Source organism: Erithacus rubecula, assembly GCF_903797595.1.
Source record: "Erithacus rubecula genome assembly, chromosome: 2".
NCBI classification, from domain to species: Eukaryota; Metazoa; Chordata; class Aves; order Passeriformes; family Muscicapidae; genus Erithacus; species Erithacus rubecula.
Genome location: NC_136685.1, coordinates 7,192,003 through 7,214,170, shown reverse-complemented (window position 1 = coordinate 7,214,170; position 22,168 = coordinate 7,192,003). Strand labels below are relative to the sequence as shown.

Below are 22,168 nucleotides of genomic sequence, written 5' to 3'. Positions count from 1 at the left end.
AATGAAACCTTTTACATTTGTGGGTCTTCCTGAGGATTTGGGGAATATTTGTAAAGTGCTGAGGATTTTTTATAAATATATATACCATTTGTGCTATCCAGATTTTAAATGCTGTTGACTTAAGACAATTAAATTAATTTTGTAGCTTCCCTTCTGTGCTGAGTAAGTTATGTTTGCAGTTGTACAGCTGATCTTCTGTCCTCAACAATGCTGGAGAATGCTGCATCTGCAAAGAATGTTATTTTGGTTTTTGGCTTCTTGTAGCCTGAAAACTTAACCTAGAGTCTCGTGACATTGGTTTGACCAATATTGTTTTTCCTTGGCAACTCATTTTTTCTTTTTCAGGGGATATTTTTTTTTTCTGTTTCTTGGTGTTCTGCATACTGCTGTTCAGGATTTGCATTGGTAGAGGAGTGTGGGGATCATTCCTCAGCGTTCAATTGCTGAGAAAGGACAGATTATTATTATTATTAAAATTGAGTTTGAATTTTCCATCAGTTCCGTGGCAGAGCACACTGGGCTCTTCACAAGCAGGTTCTCCAGTGCAGGGATTCCTGACTTGGCAGAGCTCTGGGATCTTGTTAAAAGTATCAAGAACTTGCTCGGTCTGCATTCTCAAAAGCCTTTTTGTGTCTTAGCCAGGTGGTGAGATGTTTTGGATTAAAATTGCAGCTGTTTGGTTGAAAGTTTCAGTGCCATGTACGATCCAGTGATTTCTTGGAAGCTGGTGCAGTTTCCTCTCAGTAGTTCAGGCAGGGAGGTGTATGTGGCATAGCTCAAACAGGTCACTTCCAGCAACCCAGTGCCAAGACTTTCATTCTCACTTCCTTCATGTTTATTAAAAATGACTAGAAACAAGTTCAGAACTTTTGTATCTGAAATGTGCTACATCTATTATGGTTGTCAGACAACTAAGAAAAAAGTCACTGGCTAATGAGTCTTAATTGTAACAAAACATCAAATCATTGTCACTTCTGCTGCAGTAAATGGCATTCATTAAATTAATCCACTCCATTACAGAAGTATTTTACAGAGAATACCATGACCCAACTGCTTGTGTTACAGTAATAAGCTGAACATATCACTGTGGCACTATTAGGTATATTAGAAAGCAGTTTGAAGCATGGCTGCATGACCTGAAGCAACATCAGCAGGTCTCAGGTAGCATGTTTGAAAAAATAAGCTGCCTTAATTAGAGACAGGACCAAAGCAGAGCTTAGATGTGAACATTCCCGTAGCTTAGCACAGCAGGAAATCAAAAGCTGGATCGAGAACCTCTTTGGCTCCTTTTGTTGAGCAGCACAAGCCAAAACAAAACTTAGACCTTTAACTGGAAAGGAGAATTTAGAAATCTGAATATTGCTTCTTTTTCTTTGCTCTTATGATCCCCTTTTAACTTGGGAGCTAAACCCACCATACTGTCTCTCCCCTTTTCACCCAGTATGAGAAAACAGAGAACTGCATTGTGCCCCAGCGCTGCTTCTACCATGCTGCCATCAAGAATTTCTGGCAGGAGTTGCTTTGACTTTTCGCTGCATTCAGTTTCATACCATGTGTGTACATACACCCAAGGACGATACAGTGCCTTTGTAGCTGGGGAATGGCCTGCTTTATTAAACATGCCCCTTGCCAGGGGGGAGAAGGAGCAGGCACAGCAAACAGAGAAGCAGGGAGGGAGGCACAGTCCGAGCGTGCTGCTCATTGTACCTGAGGAGCAGCGTCAGCCCCTAATTGGCGCTGAGCGCAGCCCACCCACTTAGCCAGAGAGGCTGCCAAGAGCAAATTGCCCCGGTGCTCTGTGTGCCGTGCTGCCTTCCCACTGAATTCACTCAATGCAGGGCTTCTGCATTTTCAAAACTCTCCGTGTGTTGGCAAAACGCTGTCTTGGGGAGAGGCTCTCTGTCTAGAATAAAAACCTCCTGAGGATGCCTTCCCTGCTTTGCCTCCTCCAAGGGTGGTGCCACTCCAATTCTTCTCAAAATTTGAAGATGACTGCGGGGGAGGAAGGGGGGTCTATTTGTTTTGGGAAGAGGGGATTTATTTATTTTTTTCCTGGGTAAACACATTTTGGCCCAGGAAGAATGAGCAAAATGACAATCTGTCTTGGAGCTCTTAAGCTACTAAGCACAACATTCGGTGCTTATATATTGTCACATTGCCAGCAGCGGGTATGCAGAGGCAGTGCAGAAGAGAATAAATTAATGTATGCCATCCTTAAAACGATTCTATTGAGAGCCAGTGCTTTGCTTTTACTTACAGAATCATAATCTCTTGTTTTGGCCCTTCTTTTGCACCCAAGTGCTGAGATGTGGCAGGGATGCTCCTGGAACAGGCTGCACTGTGGGATTAACTCCATGAATTCCATCACAAATAGAAATGGTTGGTCGATTGGCAGGTTTTCCTGCTGGTTGCTTACATTTTCCCTTCTAAGCTAATAAAATTAATTGTCCAAAACTAAAGTCCCCTGTGAGGGGCTAGCTGTAGACAGCTGAATTGGAACAGAATGGGGTTGCTGACTCTCTTAAAGGTTTCTGCTCGATCCCTTGTTTAAGAGGGAACTTATTTTCCCCTGGTTTTTGGATGAAACTATGCTTAGAAACTTAATAAATTATAAGCTTGTCACTTCCATTTCATCACCACTACATTCCCACCTGCTTCTTCACTTCAGTTTCCTCCTCACCACATCTGAGAACAGGATACAAGTCCTTTGTTTCTTTTAATCATGTCAGCTTGCCAAATTCTTGGTACATCGGGTCATTCTTGCTCACCTAATGATTTCACTTGGGGATTTTAAGTTGGATAAAACAAGGTCAAAAAGGTAAGAGTACACAAGTAAAGAAAGTTTTGCAAACCACCTACTTGAGTCAATCATGTTTGAGGACTGGGGAAGGTCTTGGAAAAATTCTTCCTTGGACATGAAGCAAGGAGGGAAAGGAACCTGGATGTGGTAGAAGGGAAGGTGGTGAGTAGACATAAGAGATATGGTGAGAATAAAGGGGAAAAGTTGATTGAAAGATTAATTAACACTGGGGAGAAAACTGGGAAAGGCATCAGGGGGCTGCAGAGTCCTGGGTTTGAGCTGCATCTGAAGGTGGGATGTTGTTGCCCCTTCACCCTCCCAACCCCTTCCAATCTAACTTGGGATCTCCTCCACTGAGCTTTCCTCAGCCTTTCCTGTCACTCCACTGCTGGCAGGGTGGAGAGCCCTGAGCTGCCCCCAAGTCATGGCACTGGAGGGTGGAGGGATGGGCACAGCACCTTTTAGAGGGCTGTGTATGTTAGTCAGTTAGAGGATGATATGTTATGTATGTATGTTAATATGTTAGAGTATGATAGTCAGGTTTTCTTGGCTGCTTCAGAGAGACTGTGGTTCAAGATTACAAAAAGGCACTAAGGCAAACTGTGTTTTGTACATTCCTGAAAAGGACTTCAGTCCAGTGGTATGTGGTATTTCCCTGGTTGTGATGACTACATAGTTGTTTTTCTCATTAAAAAAAAAAAAATAACCAAAACACAGCAGCTTCATGAATAAGGTTTGGCTTTCTCTCCACAAGGAATTCAATCTTGGCCATTTTGCTAAGTGTATTAAAATGCACAAGAAAATTGTTGTTTCTTTTTTCTTCCATATGTGCATTACTGCCACAATATTACTTTGTGCAGACTTTACTATAACCTGTACTTTAGCTGGTCAATGTAATTTATAACAGAAAAGCTACATATTATAGTTCCAGAGCTTTCATAATATGTGTGTGTTGCCTCCACTCTGCTCTTTCATGGCAGTGCTACAAAATATTTTACCAGAATAAGTGTAAATCCTATAATCTTCAAAATTCAATGGGGGAAAAAAATCCCCAAAGCTCCATAGGAGCAGGAAGGCAGAAGCCTGTGCCTGAGCTGAGCACGGGGTTGCCTGAGGAAGGTAATGGCAGGCTTGCTGAGCTGCAGAAACAGCAGTGCCCTCTCTCAGGAGCTTTGGCTGAGATGTGGGTGTTGGCTGAGTCTGCCCAAAAGCTCTGTTACAACAGTGGTGGGGACGTGTTGTTCGTTTGGCACATCCTTGGTTGTTTTTATTATCTCTCTCCAACAAACTCCAGTGCTCTACTGAGCTGAGCCTGGAGTTACACAGGACATCTGAAAGAGCAGAGGATTATACCCATTCCTTGTCTTGGGTCTAAAGCTGGAGTTAAAAACCAGCAGCACCACCTGAAAGAGAGCTCTAGCCCCAGTGCTGAGCATGGCCATGCTGGGCTCATCAGCATCCAGCTTCTGGCATGAAAACTCTGAGCCCAGCAGATTTCTGTAATGCCTTGTGCTTCAGTTATATAGGGAGCCAAAGCTGGAAACCAGATCCCTCAGCAGGGTGAGTCACACTGTATTGCCTCCCCTCAGTGCTCAACTCACAGCATCCCTGTGTTTTGGAGGGGTTCGTGACATGACACCACAGGATTTGGGCAGTGGTACCTCATTTGGGAATTTCCAGCATTCCTGCAGTGATAAATGGCCAAATGATGTTCCCTTTGGTTTATTCAACAGCAGGACATTGGGTACCTAAATAGCTTTATTAGCAGTAATGTGGCTTCCTGCAGACCCTGAGGTACATGAGCCTAGAGGGGTTTTGCACATGTTTCAATTGGATAAAATGTCTGACCTCTGCTTTCCCACCTGAGGTGAGGGCACCTTCTACTTTTGGTCCATATTCTTTCCATTCTCAGCTTGCCAGCTGAAGAGGAGACATAATAACATTCTTGACCTCAGAAGATTTTGCCATGGTTAAACAGGTATCAAGGGTGTTTGGATCTGGTGGCAGTAGAGCAATGTAAACAGTAAGACAAAACCCAATGGCAAGGCAATTGTGCATTATGCATGCTTATTTTTTGTTTGTCTCCTACCATTACCGTGTTTCTGTACAATTCTAAGTGTGTTTTGTGTATTGTTGGTCTTGCACACATGCCTGCATTTTGCAAGGGAATTAAGCACATCCAGTGTAATGCCAGGAGCACGTCCCCCATGTGAGTGGTACTGCAGACTCCTTGTGCTGTTTCCCACGTGTGGTAGCAAAGGATGCTCTGGCACTAATTGTCACAGTACCCAAGGCTGGATTTGGCTTTCCATTCAGCCAACAAATGATGTTTCCAAAAAAGAAACTTCTGCAAGAAGGGGAGTCTCTGGGAGATAATTACGTGGTTGTATAAATAATGAGTGAGATATTATCTGCTAGCTCTATAGTCACATCCACGGAGAGAAGAGATGAGCTTTCTTCCAGGGCAGGAGAGTTCTCTCAGCTCAATTAAATGGACATATAGTACCAGCCTGACACTGAACATTTGTTCCCAGAGGAGCCTGTTAAAGGGAAATACAGTTAGTGTTGCATACAGCCTGTGTTTAGACCTCCTGCTTAGATTATGAAAAATGTTAAAGCTATAAAAAACCCCCTCATTATTTGAGTTCCAAAAGCTGCCTGGCTCCTGCACGCTGCCTGCAGCAGGGCACACCTTTTGCACTGCCCGATTAGCTCCGTGTTATCTAGTTGCAAATGCCTGGCTTCACTATTCCTGTACTTTATTTTAAAAGGCTTTTGCTGTACGCAATTGAATGTACTGTAATCTTCTTATCAAATACCGAAGCTCTTTAGTGATGCCATTTTGAAATGTACTTTGGTTTTTAAATTGCAAATTCTTCTCTGGCTGGAAAGTCTCTGTTCTTGGTTTAGGCAGTGGTTAAGAATATGTGTGGATGTGTGTGTGGCTATATATAAATGCCTGAAAACATGCCTTTCCTAATAATACCCAATTATGGGTTTCCCTCTAAAAACTGACACTGACAAGGGAAGATACAGGTTACAAAACTGGTAGCTGCCCTCCTGGGTCATTTTAGGGTGCTTTTCCTATAGAGTTTTTATTGTTGTTGTTGTTGTTGTTGTATTTAGAACCTCCAAAGAGATAAGTTCTCTCTGAAATAGAGCAAGGATTTTCATTATTATTTATACTATTTTAAGTGAAAGAACAAGGCTGGTCTAGTTTTGGTACGGAAGTGAGAATCAGAGCTCATATATTCTGGTCTCACATCTGTCACTAACTTGTGATGTGACTTGAAACAAAATCACTTAACCTGTGAGTCTCTTTCTCTATCTGTAAAATGGGGTTGAGAGTAATAGGGATGCCACGAGCATTAAATATTTAATGTTTGTAAAATGCTTTGGAGACAGAGCACACCATATAAATGCTCATCTTTGTCTTAAAATACAAGGAACTGTGTAACCTTGTGTGGGAAAAATTTCCTAAAAATTGTAAAGTACTGAATGAAGACCAAAGCAGGAGAAGAAGTGACATCTTGCAAAATTGACTATTGAGAATTTTGAACAAAATGCCCCGGAGAGTCTGTCTCTAAAGAATTAGCAGAGGCAGTCTTCAGGAACATTGAAAGTATCTTCAGAATATTACAGGATTCAGTAAACAAAGTTAGACTTTTCTGCTAATAAAGAAGAAAAAAAAGGAAAGTTCTAAACAAATGGCTCCATTTAGCCTGGCCACAGTAATCAAGCATGTAATGGGGCCATTATGTGAATGCTGGGAAATAAGACATCTAGTTATAGACAGGCATTATTTTGAAGTGTATGTCTAATCCATCCTCAGTGGATGTGATTACTTACCTAGAGGATCAAGGAAATGGTATAGATATGTACTTTATTCAGGAAAGTGACTGGCAGAGCACTCCATCTGTGAAGATCATTCCAGGCAGCTCGTTCACTTGTGTCAGCTTAGAAATTGTTTACAAGTTAATAGGCAAAAAGATAATAATAGAATGCATGGGAAAAAAATGAAGGAAACTGGGAATTCACATGTCTTCAAAGCATGAAGTAAGTAAAGCCCAGCCTTTGAAATGATGTAGAAGGTCTTCTCCATGGTGTCTTTCATAAATACACTAATATATTGCAGATACAGAAATAGTCCTTTCTGTCTCTCCTCTCTATACTACAGAGGATGAATGCATGAACTGCCTTGGGATATTCTGGAAAAAGCTTAAAAATTAGCGGAGCTGCAGATAAAGCTGTTCCAGGATGGATCCTCCTCCACAGGCTGCAGCTCCTGCCTGAATTCTGCTTCAGAACGGGTTCCTCTCCATGAGGAGAGGTCTTCAGTGGGCTGCAGTGTGGATTTCTGGGGAAAAAAAACAGTGCTGGGGATAGACTTCTTGCCAGGCATAGTAATAGAACAAGGACTAATTACTTTAAACTAAAAGATAGTAGGTTTAGATTGGATATTAGGAAAAGATTCTTTACTGTGAAGGTGGCAAGACATTGGCACAGGTTTCCCAGAGAAGCTGTGGATGCTCCATCCCTGGAGGTGTTCAAGGCCAGGTTGGATGGGGCTTGGAGGAACCTGCTCTAATAGATGGTGTCCCAGCCCATGACAAGAGGTGTTGGAAATAGAGGATTTTTGAGGTCACTCCAACCTAAACCATTCCATGATGATTCTGTGATCAGATTCCATCATGGTCCTCTCCATGGGCAGCAGGCTCATCCCTGCTCCAGTACTGGGAGCACCTTCTCCCTCTCCTCCCTCTTTGACCTTGGTATCAGCAGGACTGTTTCTTACACTTTTTTTCCTTATTCCTCATTGCCTGTGCAGTGTTCTTGCCCTTTCCTAGGACTGTTTCACGGAGGTCCCACCAGTTTGTCTGCAGGGCTCTGTGACCATGTCCCCACTGCAGGGAGCACAGGATCACCCCTGCCTCCCCTTTGGCACCATCCCTGCAGCCTCCCCAGGTCAGAGAAACTGCTAGGAAGAAAGGTATTGACAGGTACATCAGTTCAGTGATCAATAATTTTACATTTTTTCCTTTTTTTTTTTTTGAGAGGGAACTGTTGTGGTGCTTTTGGGCAGGCTTAGGTGTGCATTTCAATTTTATTCAGGAAATTCCTGGTCCCTGTTTGTAATAGGTCCCTGAGCTTTTTGGCCTAAAAATCTATCAATCCATAAGACTACGAGGAGTAGTGTGGTGACTCATCCATGTAGCAATCAAGGTGTCACAGCAAATCAAAAGTTTCCATCTCTTCTTTGAGACGGGGATAGGCAGAAAATGCTGATGGTAATTAAAAGAATTGCTCATCCCTGGCTGTGAAACCACAGCGTGCCTTGTAAGATCTGCCTCTTATCTCCAAACTATTCATGGCTCTGCCTTGGGTAGGATGTGTAGGCACCCAGAGCTGTGGAGCAGGACCTGGCTTCCCAAACTGGGGTGTGCTGCTGGCATCTCAAGCTGCTGGGGCTGGATTTGGCATTGGGTGCTTTTCCCTGGTGTTCAGAGCTCTGACTTTGTTCTCTCAAGTGCCATCATCTGTTTGGATTATTCACTGGGAGCACAGTACCTGTGCCTAAGAATTGCTTAGATGATGGTAATTCTCAGTCTCGGCCTTTGACCACTGTTTGTGCCTGCACAGAGAGCCTGAATTTTCATCCAGACTAATTAGTTAAGCTGCAACAGCATCATTGGATGGATGCTTCTTGTAAAAGCTGTAAGGTTTTGCACGTGAGGAATAAATGCTCATAGTGATGTCTCTGCAATATTTTCATTTATGTCTCCTTGTTATGTTTTAGATCTCTGAAAACAAACTCTGTAGTAAGTTTTGTAGTGGTAGTAAAATGATTTGCTTCAACGGCTCACTATTAGATGTCACAACATACTTTTGGTTATCCTTCTCATGTTTATGGGGATATGGCAATGTGAAGAAAGATTAATCAGTCAGGAAAATGATCTGTTATTTTCCTTCTCTTTTCATTTATTCCAAAAACCTGATGGGCTGTGAGGCAGTGTCTCTAAGCAATGCATATAATGTGTGCAGTTACTGCATGCTCAGCAGCCAAATGCAAACATTGCAGAGTAGAAACACAAGGTTTATCTAAAAATAAACAAAAAGGAAACTGAAATCTGTACTTCAGATTCTACACACAAGCTGTTCAAACAGTAAGATCTTAATAGTAGATTTAAAAGTGTCAACAGCAATGGCCTTGTGTTTTTGCATAGTTAAAACTTGTCAGCAAATGCAGTCTTTTGAGTGATAATAACACTAAAAGGCTTACAACAGATTGTCCTTGGTGTACTGCAAAACAAAAAAACCTCACAGGAACAACAAGTATCTGTTGACCAGGGGTCAGCATGGGAATCGCAGGTCACTCTTGTAGGCTGAGAAGCTTCTTGAGGAAGGAGCAAAATCCATGAAATCACTGCATTGCTTAACCACACAAGTGGAAGGTCAGAAGGGAACAGACTTCTTCAGATTATATTTAGTAACTATGAAGATTTTGCTTCTAGTAGTCGCTTTGCACCACACAGTATTTTCCCCTCCTCCTCACTGTGCCTCCTCAGAAGAATTTCATCTGATCCAGCCTGAAAGTCATCACATAGTCATCAGCAATTTTTCAGCAGACCAGACAAAATCATTCTAAAAGCAAAAACCGAATTATTTTGCTCTACATATGTTTATGGACAGATGAGCCAGGCTAGATCCATTTGGGAAGATGCAAGGATGGGACGGTAACAAATAAATATGCAATGCTTCCAAATATTAAACTGTCCCCTGATGCACCACTGTAAATTGAAGTGAGTACTGTTGCTGTTAAGGTTGGCTTTACACATATTTTTTGCTGGTGTTGACATCTACTGGATAAATTTGCTACTGACAGGAGGAATATGCTCTGTTTCAGAGAGCAGGAGAGTGCTGTCCCCTTCTCTCAGGAAGCTTGCATTGCACAGCTCTGTCTTGAACAGTCACACATCCACTGCCTTTTTTGTTTGTTTTCTTTTTGTTGTCTTCTGTTCCCAAAATTGTCCTGTGAGCAAAAATTCAATTTAAAGATAGTAAATGGCAAACACATTTGGGCAACAGACAGATGAAACAGCTGCTGTGTTTCTCCCATAGACCTGGATTTTTCTGTTTTGCCCAAGGCAGTAGAGGGAAATTAGTTTATTAGTTTCACGTTGGTCACTGGTGAATATCATCCTCCCTCACAAAAATAACACTTTAATTCTGCTTGATTTGAAATAATTGACCGATCAGGAATGAGGCATGTGAAGGGAGCTACCAAGACAGAATTACACCGTTGGGCTGGAAGATCAATTGTTGGGGAGGAGAGCTGAGACACTGCAGCCTTATATTACACCTGCCTGTTTATTACACTTGGCCTGAGGGGAAGGCAATGCACCATTCTGATCTGTTGCCTCAGAGAAGTACGGATGTAAAATGAATGCAAAATCAGGGAACAGCAAGTTGGGTTTTTATGTTAATACATTTTATATTGATATTCAGGACATTTCAGTAAACGGAGAAAATAGTTTATAGAAGAGCATATGTGTTTTTCCTTTTCTCTATGCCCATATACTTTCCTAAATGTGGTTTAATTTATTTTTTTTTTTAGCTTCTCAATAATACTTGTAGTGATTGACTGGTAGCAGTAGCACAAATACTTAGTAAAATTAGTCCCACTGGAAGATTACTCAGATGCTAGAGCTCTTCTTACTCCTCCTTCCTCCGCTTTTTCTGCCTGTTTTAATGATTTCATTTTAAGAAAAACGACCTGAGGCACAGCAGGGAGAGAAAAAAAAAAATGAAAGTCACAAGAAAAAACAATAGATAGAGTTATGCTTTGGCAAATCCTGGAACAGAAGCAAGTCCAGATGTTTGCTATACAGGCATTTGGCATGTATATAACAGCCTCACTACAAGACTGCATATAGAGTTTTTGACAGCTTTAGTGTAATGAAAATGAATTATTGCTATTCAGAATAAAATGTAAAACATTTCGGCCAGTGCTTGCAAATCTAGTAGTTTTCGACTTATATTTTAACTAGATTCTTGGTATTCTTAAAGGCATATTTAAGTAGATGGTTGGCAAACATTATTTGATATCTCTGTAGTATTGAAAGGTTCTACATCACCTAACATATCTGGAGAGGGATATGGTGGGTGGTTCATGATTTGTTTATTATTTGATCCTGTTACTTCTAAAGCAGCTAATTAAAAGCTGCAGACCTCTGGCCTAGAAAAGGTGCTGCTGATTTCCTTCCTTCAGCAAACAGCCTTCTTCCAGCAGCTGGAAAGATAAAACATGAGTCACTCGGGCCAATTTTTAGTGAGAAGCAAGAAAGGGTGGTGGAAGAAATGGTAACAGGAATAGCTTTAGGAGACAGAGAAGCAAGCAGAGATGCAGTTAACTTTGCTACTGGCTGTGATATTAATTCATTAGGATGGTGGCACTGCCCCTCTGGCTCTTGACGCATCGCCTTTCAAAACAAAACAAAAATAGCAAGTGGATGTAAGTGATACTTACTCTATTGAACCAGCTGAAAATAAAGTCAATCCATTTTATGAAACGTGGTTAGGCCACGAGAGGTGATGAGCTGTGACTGCAGATGGACAGATAATGTGGGCTCTGGCCAACTGCAGTGAGATGCACTGAGCAGGGAATGTTTGGATCCGAAAGCCCCAGGGGTCTGTGGGTGAGAGGCCAGTGTTTCCAGCCAGATAAAGGGGTGCAGAGTACTGGTACTAATGGTACCAGTGCCATGAAGCACAAAGATGGAAGTATGCAGAGAAACTCCTCTCTGGACTCTCCATGATCTCTGAAAGAATACAGGTGTCTCCTTAAGTGAAGAGAGAGCTTGGAGGCTTTGTGAGTGCAGTCAGACATTTAGGACACTAGAAACTGGAAAAACTGTAGTTATTCCCCATGGGTCAGAGATGTTGTGTGTTCTCTGGGAATTCACTTACTGCAGGATTGGGATAACTGCACCTTCATACCTCAGTGTGCCACAAATCATTGAAGCCTTGAAGGTCTTTGGATGTTATAGACTGTGCTAGCCTCATGTTTAATAAATTTAAAAAAACTAGTTGTAGATGTGGCACTTAGGGTTTAGTGGACTTGGCACTGGTTAATGGTTGGCTTTGGTGATCTTAAAGGTCTTAAATGACTCTTATGGTAAAATTTAATGTTTCTTTTTTTTTTTTTTTTTTTTTTTTTTTTTCTTCTCCTGATGCAATTTGCGTGGAATAAGCTCTTTTTATTTACCAGATGGTTAGGGACTATTTTGTGCTGTAAGTGGACATTTGCTCTTGATTTGGGGGAGTAATACATGTCTCCTTTTAACAAAATGTGTGTCAGAAAATTCTGTGTGATCGGAGGACATCAGTCCCAGAAAAGAAAATTTATGACTTCACCTGATGGTGGCTGAAGCTTTTTAAATGTGAACTGGGATGGGATGGGATGGGATGGGATGGGATGGGATGGGATGGGATGGGATGGGATGGGATGGGATGGGATGGGATGGGATGGGATGGGATGGGATGGGATGGGATGGGATGGGATGGGATGGGATGATGCAAGAATATCCACTAAGAGGGAAATTTGAAATACCTTTTCTTTATTACAGTGTTTTGCAGCACTACAAGTGATGGAGAGATCTGATGCTGTAAAATACACTCATTTAACCCTTACCTTTGCAGAGAACTTTCTCCTGTAATCGTTTTTACTGAGTGACCAGTCTTCCTCAAGGCCTGGAAACTGAGAATAGCAGTAAATAAAAGGAGATTTCTCCTTCCTTGTCTAAAATGCAATTTGAAGACCTCATCCCCTTCTCCTCCCACCCCTCCTCACCCACCTAAGAAACCATCCCCAAAGGAGCCAAAATCCTGCTAATTAAATTTTGTGAGATTTATTTTGTGACATTTGGCAACACTGGCAGTAGCTTATTCTACATTTCTGCTTTATTAACTATGAAGTCTTAGGCAAGATTAGGTATGTCAGGTCCTGGCAGGCACTTGGCAGGTTTTGAGAAGATGCCCTATTTCCCCAGAAGAAATCCAGTGTGTCCCTGTGTCCCCTGCCCACCTGTCCCCAGCAGGCACCCCTGGACCCTGGCCACCAGCTGTCACCCTGCCAGCCCCTGTGCCAAGGTGTTGGCCACCAGCTCTGCCTGCAAGCCTTCCTCCACAAACTGGCCTTTAACACGGCAGCTCTTGGCATTTCTTTCGCTTGCTTTTCATGCTAATGAGATAATTTAATTAGGGAGGTCAATGTTTTGGGCAGTGTTTTGCAAGCAGGAGTGTTACAGAGGGATGTTTTGTTTTTCTCTGTTTTTAACAAGGCTGGGTTCCAGACACTGCCAGCTACCCTGGACCCTGCAGAGACATCTGAGGAAGTTATTTGTGTAAAGTTCTGGTGGATTTTCATTTACAAAACTGTTCTTATTGCTTTGGATTTTAGAAGGTCCTTGGAAAGACCAAGAAACTGCAGCAGGTAGCATCTAGAATTGATTTTTGGTGCTGGAGGGTGGTGAGGGTTGAATTTTGTGCTTTTTTTGTAAGGTTATGGGGATGGTTTGCAACAAAGCCATGGTGGAGAACAAGATCAACTGGGAGATCTTTCCAACAGAATCTTGAAGAGAGAAAAATAGATTTAGTAGTTTTCTTGTGGAGTTAGGAATTTTATCCAAATACATCTCCCAAACCAGTATATTTTGACATATTTTCTATCAGTTTATAATTGATGATCAGAATATCTGAGGATGTGAAGGAGGCCTTTGAGAATAGTCCAAGAAACTTGTATGATAAGGATCATCTACAGAAGGAAATCCCTGCACCTGATGTGAACTTCATGAGTTTGTGTGTGTCCAGGTTTGGCAAGCAACAGGATTCAGAATGAACTCATCTTCACCTTCTGTTCCAGCTCTGGGACTCTGAATCTCTGTGAACTTTTCTCATCATGACAGTGCTCATAATCCATGAATTGAAGGATGTGTTACCCACTCTGCTCAGATTGTAAAAAAATCAGTATCTGAAAAGCAAATCACTATATATAGGAAATTAAAACAGAGAAGATAAATTTCCTGGAAGCTTAGTAATAAAATTTACACTTAGAAAAGTTTTAGTAAGCCCTCGTTCAGGAAGACTGTATTCTGTCAACTGTGAAGGAAAGAAACTGTAAGGTATGGTTTCACTCACTTTGTGATTGGGTTTTTCTTTTTTATTTGGATAGCATAGTTTATCTTTTTACTTACCTGGAGGGAAGATTTCCATATGCATCTGAAGAAATAAAAAGTGCACAAACTTTTCTACAATATTTTGAGATAGCAAAGCAAAAATCTCAGCTTTGCTTCTTGCACAGTGTGCCTTCTGCTGAGAAGACACCGTTGTGTTCATGCTCTGATTTTTTTTTTTCATATGTCCCAAAGCATCAACTCCTCCAGCATATATTTGGAAAATAAAATCCTATATAATCTCTTTAATCTACTGCTCCTTTATCACTTACAGGGTTAGGATTTGGGCTTTTTTTTTCTTGCTTTTTTTTTCTTCTTTTTTTTTTTTTTCTTTAAGATCTGATTGTAGCAAAGCAGCTCAAGTCTCTCTGCCTTCTGTTGGATTTTACAAGAGCTTTATAACTGTTTACAAGTCTAAATCAGGGGTTTACAAAAGTAGACCTTGCTTGATAATAAAGTTGTTTCCTTGCCTCTCAAATATTTCTGGATCTTATCTTTCTACACAGCTGCTTGTAGTTCAGCTTTACAAAATCTCTTGATTGCATTCCTTCTGCATTTGTCTAACAGAGAGTTCTTTCACTGGAGTCACCCAAACACAAAAAAAAAAAGTAGTTAAGTAAAAATTGTGAAAATGGATGAGTCAGATCCATGTAGGCTTGTAACAGGGATTCTATATGTGTTTGTAAAGAAAGCCTTTGTAGGTTATAAAAAACATTGAGATCGAATAAAACATTTTGCTTGGCACATTGTTGAAGAATTGCTGCCAGGACTGGTAGTACCTTGTTTTATTTTGATTTTTTTCAAGATGTATACATGTATGACCTGATGATGTAGCTATACCCAGAATTTTTGGTAATACTGATAAATTTCTATGCGATTTTGGTGCCATGTGCATAAATTAAATCTTCAGACCTGTGCCTGGGGAGAGGTTGTTGTGTTGGTGGCTCTGATAAAGCTGCAAGCCACAACATTTCCCCTGCAGCATATATGTGAAATCATTCAAGCTTAGGTGCTTAGACATCTTCTTTTTATCAGTTACAGTTCTTCATGCTGGATCTGATGCCAGCAAATCTCTCTTCTTCCTCCTTTTTTTTTTTTTTTTTGGTGTGGATATTACAAAATACTTAGGCATTACATGCACTTAACTGCTTTTGAAGCCCTCTGTTTTACATGTACTTCTTTTATCCTCTCTGAAAACACATAAGATTATTTAGCTGTGTATTTTAAAGTTTCAGGTTTTTTCTTTCTTTCTCCTTTTCTGCCATTTCCCCAATGACCATGTATCTACTTCCGTCACTGTCTCCCAAGTCTCTCTCCTATCATGTTTCTGTAATGTTATTATTTAAAAAGTAAATTTAGAAACAAATGCTTACCCGGGAAAAATTTAAATTAAAAGCTTGACCTTTATTTTTGAAGTCACTTAATGAAGTTGACTAATAGTCTAAGATATCTGATTCTCTAGCTTGAGACTGGCTGAAAGCCTGTTTTTTCTTATATTTATATCTGTGAGGACAGGCACTTTAAGGAGACCTTGACTAGCTAAGCGTGGAAAGCAGGAAAAAGCTGCTCTAAGGCTTGAGCCCGGACTGTCATTTAGAGGAACATGAATAGGAAGCATTTTTTCTGCAGAACAGTGAGTGTTTTGGGCTTGGGGGAAGAAGGGCTGTGTTTAAATGTATCGAGCATAAAATGAAATGTTAACCACTTGAGTTTAATAAATCTTCAGCAATGATCTGTTTGAACCTGGTTCGAGCCCCAAGGGCAGCACGCTGCTATCTCACACGCCGCTGGCCTTCTCCTTTCCTCTGTGTGGGTGTGGAAACAAGAACAAATGAGTTTGCATAAGAGATGTGGTGAAAAATGAGCACCAGGAGCAAGGTGGTTTTGTGCTGAGAAAGGTAGGAGGATTTCCAAATGGACAAAGTCTTCAGGGGGAATTTGGAGCCTGGATGTTGTAGTCAATGGAAGTGCCCTACATTTCAGTCCCGAAAACACTCACATTTTCCTGAAAAACTTCCTCAGATATTATTGTTGAGCAAGCTGTTAGTATGAGATACATCTAAAATTCCTGATTGCATAAATAGTTACGTTCTCTAGCAGGGGTGCATTCGCATTTTACTTTGCCTTGAGAGGGATACAGTTAAAGTAACTTCTTTTTATGGTCTCTCTCACCTGCTGCATTGTGTGTTTTGGCCTTGTAGGGTTGGGGGGGTTCCTACTCTATTCCTCAGAAGGTGTTTGGTATTGTTTCACCAGTCTGTCCTGGTCTATCCTCCCAAACTCATCTTTCTCTCAAAGTAAATGATGGGGGAAGGGGTAAGGTGCATGTATAATCCTCATGCCTGGCTCCTGCATAGCCCTTGTCTGAAACAAGGGCTGTGTTCTGGCATTCTTTTTGCAGCACATGCAGTGATGCAGTCCTGGGGACTTTTTGCCTTGCCATATCACTAAATCTCATTTTAGATTTGTCATGGGATTTGTATTTACCACTGCTTGCTCGATCTCTCTTCTTTAGCTTTTAGCCCTTTCCACAGCCTTCCCTTAATACCAGTTTGATCTCCTTTTTTGCTTCGAATTCATCTGTTCATCCAGTCACTGCTATGGGCTTCTTTTTCTTCTTTCTGTCTCTTTAGTAGGGTGGGGGATTTTTTCCCCTCTAAGAGAATTTTTGTTCCTTTTGGCTGCACAATAAAATCCTTTGATTCTATGTGACGAACAGGAACGTGTTTCCTTTCTAGTGGAGGTTAAAGACACCCTCAACTCCAGTGATTACACCTTGAGTAGAGGGTGAGGGAAGGTCTGTCTCACTGCCTTCTCCACCTTCACCAGGCAGTGAGTGGGTGTACAGAGGGATTTTCAGCAGTAACAATGGGCAGTTGCCTCATGGACTAGGAGTCTGAGATGCACAAGTCACACATTTTCCTCCTGCTGGCTGGGTCCACATCCTGGGTTTATGGCTCTGATGTAGGGTAGATATGTCTGAGCTCAAAGCTTATCTGCTCTAGTACTGTCTCCTACATGTGGCAGTGTGGAGCATCCTGCTCTGAGAAATCAACCCCACAACTGAGGCTGGTAGATCTGTAATTAGCCAAGGCTTAGCTGGGGTGGTGTCTAAAACACAGAAAATCCTTTTCTTTCATAGTGCTGTTTAGAGGGATCTAAAACTAGCTAAGAGAAAACACCTGTACATGAATGTTGAGAAAAACTTCCTTTAAAAAGGTAAAACCACATGAATTAACTGTAAGTATTGATGTTGCTGTTTTTGAGTATTAGGCATTGATATTTCTTCTCTGTCTCACCAACAGAATGGGTTTTGGGGTTTTTTGTTTGTTTTTAGGAGGAAAAAAAATCTCAAAGAACACATCTGGAAAATTGTAGCCTAAAATCAGATCTTGTGGAACTGGTGTTGGCAGGGTTAGGGTAGTGGCTGGACTCAGTGATCTTGGGGATCTTTTTCAACCTTAAGGATTCTGTGGTCTCAGGCTGCAGTGTCTGCTGCCCTCCCTGCTGTCCCAGTGATGTTTCCACTGGCCTCTGTCTCTGCTTTTCTCAAGATGGTTTGTGCTGCCCTGTGTCAAGTTCTGTGTTAGAAATGTGATGATTACACTTGACTAAGGACACACTGTTGGAAAAGTTTTTTTGGTGAGTACAGAATATGTTTAAAGCATTATTATTTTGATTGTGATCCTCAACAACAATAGTCTAGACAAAGCATAAACTCTGGATCTAAAAATACATTTAAAAATTAGCTAGTCTGCTCACAGCCCATTTCTTACCTCACCCAGCAGCTATTTATGAAAACATTTTCTATTCTTTCTAATTTTAAATAGCAGGCACTAGCAGTTGAATACTCATTTATTAGATGGTTATCCCCTCCGGTTTTTCAGCACATCTTGTTGCTGTCAAGTATCTTTGTACCCAGCCAGAAATGATATGTTGAAACAAGTAGTGTATATTTAATGCAGTGTATTGGGGAAAAAAAAAAAAAGAAAAAAAAAGAAAGAAAAAAAAAGAAAAAAAAAAAAAGAAGAAGACTGATGTTTAGCCTGTTTAGCCCCAGCTTTTTATTTTTTCATTGGAAATACCATGAAATACAGTAGCTGGACTGAGAAGTGAATGTGCTCATGAAGAGGGAGTTGGGTTTTAAGTAAACTTCTTAATGTGTGGCTTAGTCACAGGCTTTTCTGCTGCTTGTTATTGACGTAGTTGCCTGTCAGTCTCATCTGATAGCAGAACTGCTGGGGGCAGGGTGCCTGGGATCCTGTGGCAAAAACTGCTCACTGTTGACTTGTGTGCATGTGTGCTCAGTGCTGAATTGAATGTCAGATGTGCTCAGGAGTGTGGGTGGTGGGGGAGATGTGATTTGGTTCTCCCTGGCTGCCTTGTCAAGGAGTACACTAATGCAGCTAATGGAGATCCTCCAGCTCCAGAGGAGAAGGGCATTCAGCTGACAGCCACCATTCAAACAGTCACAAAAGATAGCTTCATACAGCAGCTGAGGCTGTTGGGATTATAAAGAAACTTTTTCAAAGGCAAGGAATAATAAAGGATATTTTGAAATTGCAGCTTGCAGTTTGCAGGCTCCTTTTTTTGCCTGACTTAGCAAAATGGTTATAAAACAAACGAAAATGGGGTTATACCTGTGCAATTTCCAACCTTTAAAGACACTGTGTTTAAGTACTGAATTTATTCTGAGGTAGTTTTCACTAGAGAAAAAGTTTGCTTTCTTCACTTCTACTAAAAGAAAAGTTTCTGTTTTCACTTCAGCACTGGTGTCTCTGGGGTTTCCTGTGGTCATTGTACAGCTGAGCTCGCGTGGTCCTCTGGAAAATACAGAATTAGCTTTCTGAATGAAAGTATTAGATGACCACAAAAATGTAAAACAGAGGAATCTAAGCAAATACCAGAACCATCAGCCCTCAAATCATGAAGTCAAACGTTGCATCACATTTTACTTGAGAAAACAAATAGCTGGGGTAAGAGGAATGTTAATTCTGTGGTCAATACCAGCAACACCAGGGTTGGTCCCCAGGGTTAGAGCACCTGCTCATTCCTGGAGAGGGACAATGTAACCATCAAAAATGCAGCTTCTTGGGAGGTTTGGTTTGGCCTTTTGTTGAACACAGTGATTGTGGGTGAGAATTTGGCAGAGTTTTGTAATACACACTTATATTTTTGAATTTTTTTTTTTTTTGTGAACAGGGTGAACTTTTCATCCTTCAGGCATAATGATTGGTTTTGTTCGCCTTTTTAATTTCTACCAGGTGGATAAGTAACATTGTGACAGGCATACTGTTTTATAACACTTCTAAGTTTTTTATCTCTCTTAAGAAGTTTCTTATCTTCAAGATGCTTCTGGGTGAGTTTAGTTCTGACTCCCTCCACAATCCTTATAAACAGATGTTCTTACCATCCATTTTTGTATCTAAGAATTTGTGAAACAGCATTGCTTCCACTGACCTGATGTCATTGTTACAAAGAACTTGGTGGATTGTGTAGTGCTAATAAAATAAATCAGGTGCTGCAGTGACCTAGATACTCATTATTTATTTATGTAAATAAATACATCTAGAATGTATTCATACTGTTTTTTCTATTGCAAATGCTGTAAACATTCACTTAGTCAGAGCTCTGCTGGGAAAATAGCATTATTGCCACCATTCTGCACATTAGGATACCTTGCCAGGAAGACTTCTGTAACTGCTCTAGGCTATGTAATGTATAATTATCAGAACTAAGATCAGATCTTGGGAATCTTGACTCCCAACATTGTGTTAAGACATCCCTCACCTGGCAGTAGGGGATATTGTTATCTGTGGATGACAAAGACTGAGGGATGATAAGGACAGGGTGATCCCACAGAACAGCTTGGTCATAGATCACCGATAGGCATAAAGTGTTTAAGTCTAGCTCAGGAGGAGACAGAACATGCTGGGCTGCCCTGGACAGCATCCTCACTGTGGGGAGGTGGCACAGAGTGAAATATTCCCATAGCACCTTCCACTGAGGAGGTCTAGCAAAAAGAGTGCTGTATGAAGCAATATTTGGCTTTGAAAACAGAGAGGTAATGGGTAGAGTTAGCAGGTAGATTTTTTTTTTTTTGTCTTTGTTCTTTACGATTTGGTCATGTGTCAGGTACAGGAAAGAGTCTACAGAAAGGATCTGAAGGCTACTGAGAAAACTGCAAGATGGAGCTGTTGGGAATGTTTTCCTGTTGTCAGAACGCTGAATTACGACTTTCTTCTAACTTGACTTTTCACAATTTGTGTGCTTTTGCTTGTTATTTTGCTGGAGTTTGGGCAGATGGTGTTTCTTCAGGTCTGTGGGACTGGGCTCTCCACTGCGTCCTTGTCTAAACTCTGATTTGTGTTGTGTGTTAATGTTCACAGTGGCACTGCTCTCTTACTCTCGACGTTCAGCAGGGGAAAGGGGAGCAGCCGTGCTCTCCTAAGGCACAGAGGCGGGACGGGCTCTCGCCCTCATCCTAACTCCGTCCTTTCTCTTGCAGGCCGGCTGCCGAGCTCCCCCCGGGGCGCCGCCGCCCCGCGCCGCCATGTCTCGGCACCACAGCCGCTTCGAGCGGGATTACCGCGCGGGCTGGGAGCGCCGGGACTGGAGCGCCAACGGGAGCGCGGCGGGCGGCAGCGGCTGCGGCAGCGCCGGCAGCGCCCGGCCCGGCCTGCTGCCCCTGCCCCTGGGGCCCGCGCGCCTCCCCGCCCCGGCCACCGCCGCCGGCACCACCGGCAACAGCGAGGTCATCACCAGCCTGGTGGCCAACTCCTCCCCAGCTTCCAGCACCAAAGTAAGAATTCACCCCTTTTTTATTTCTTTTTTTTTTTCTTTTTTTTTTTTTTAATGGGGTTGTTTTGCTGGAGGGATGTTAGAGATGGAGCGTCATCCGTCCCTTTGCAAGGCTTGCGTTCGTGGGATAGCCAAGAGTAGGAAAGCTGATTCGTATGGGCAGTCTGTGTCTTTTCAGTTCTTTTCTGTGTTGTGCATGTAGCAGGGTAGGTCTTTCTTGCTCCAGGATTGAGTATCCCATACTTCTGAGAGGCCCAGGCAGGGCAAATGTTTCCTTCCTTTCACCACTGCCCACATTTGTGGCTTTCCCTGGATCTTACTGCTCCCAGTTTTCTTTTGGCAATGCTCTTCTTGTTTGTTGACCAAGGCAGAGCTGTGGCTGACAGCAAGTGGATATGGTTCTCATCCAGAGGGAGTGAAAGGTGACTAAAGGTCATGTTTTTGGCTCAATGAGGCTTTTCTTTCTTTTTAGTTGATAGTTCCTATAAGATTCTCCTATAAGCCTCGTTCTTAGAGCAGGTTGCAGTGAAAGTGTGGAGCTGCTATAACCAGACTTGCTCACTTGTGCAGAAATGCACACTAAGGAGTGAGACAATGTAACCACTAAAGAATAGAAGTCACTAGTAAACTATTGGGCTTTTATGTTCCAGTGTATTATTGGAGGAAGAGGATGAGTTTTTCTTTTTAAAAAAGTAGCTCTTGTGGAACTGCAAAGTACATTTGATATTCTTGGAGAAAGTTGGGGTTTCTTTTTGCATGCAGATTCAGGTAGAACAGCTGGGAACAGAAAAACCTGGCAAATGGTAAAGGTGACCACAGCGCTGGCAAAGTGAGATGGAAGCACTGCTGGGTTTCTTTTTATGATATTTAACATTTTCTTTCAACTTGGTTTCATTTTAATAACTGAAAGTGCCAAATACAGCAGATGTAGACAGAGGGAAAGGAGACAATGAAGTTATTTAAAGTAAGCCAAGAGCAAGCTGAAATTTTGCTGCAGTACCATTATTATATTGATTTTTTTCATGCTGTAGAGAAACAAGGTCAGTGCTACAGAGGGAAACATTAGCCCAAAGTGTGGTTGTAAAAATTTGCCATGGCATCTTAAAATTATTTTCATTTGGAAGAAGCTACTCAGATTCTGATCAAAACATTTTTAGTGTTCTCCAGATGCTATCCACTGATAGATGCATTTCAATCATGCTTTGTCTGGACATGATTGAAGCAATTTTGGAGCCAAAGCAGTGGTTTCATTTATCATGACCTTTGTTCCTGAGTCTGCTTAGAGTCCAACAATTGTCTGGAGCTGATCAGCCCTTTTCCCAGATGTTCAAAACCA

At 41.7% G+C, this 22,168-nt stretch overlaps 1 protein-coding gene across 5 annotated transcripts in view; it reads left to right on the top strand.

Annotated features, from left to right (window-relative positions):
* The window catches only part of KLHL29 (kelch like family member 29), a 385,829-nt gene that overhangs the window by 125,197 nt on the left and 238,464 nt on the right, over positions 1-22,168 (top strand). For all 5 annotated transcript variants that reach the window (XM_079298042.1, XM_079298039.1, XM_079298043.1 and 2 more), the window contains one exon: positions 20,540-20,833. In XM_079298042.1, the coding sequence (XP_079154168.1) occupies positions 20,585-20,833 (249 nt within the window). In that variant the 5' untranslated portion in view covers positions 20,540-20,584. The remainder of the gene's footprint in view (positions 1-20,539; positions 20,834-22,168) is intronic.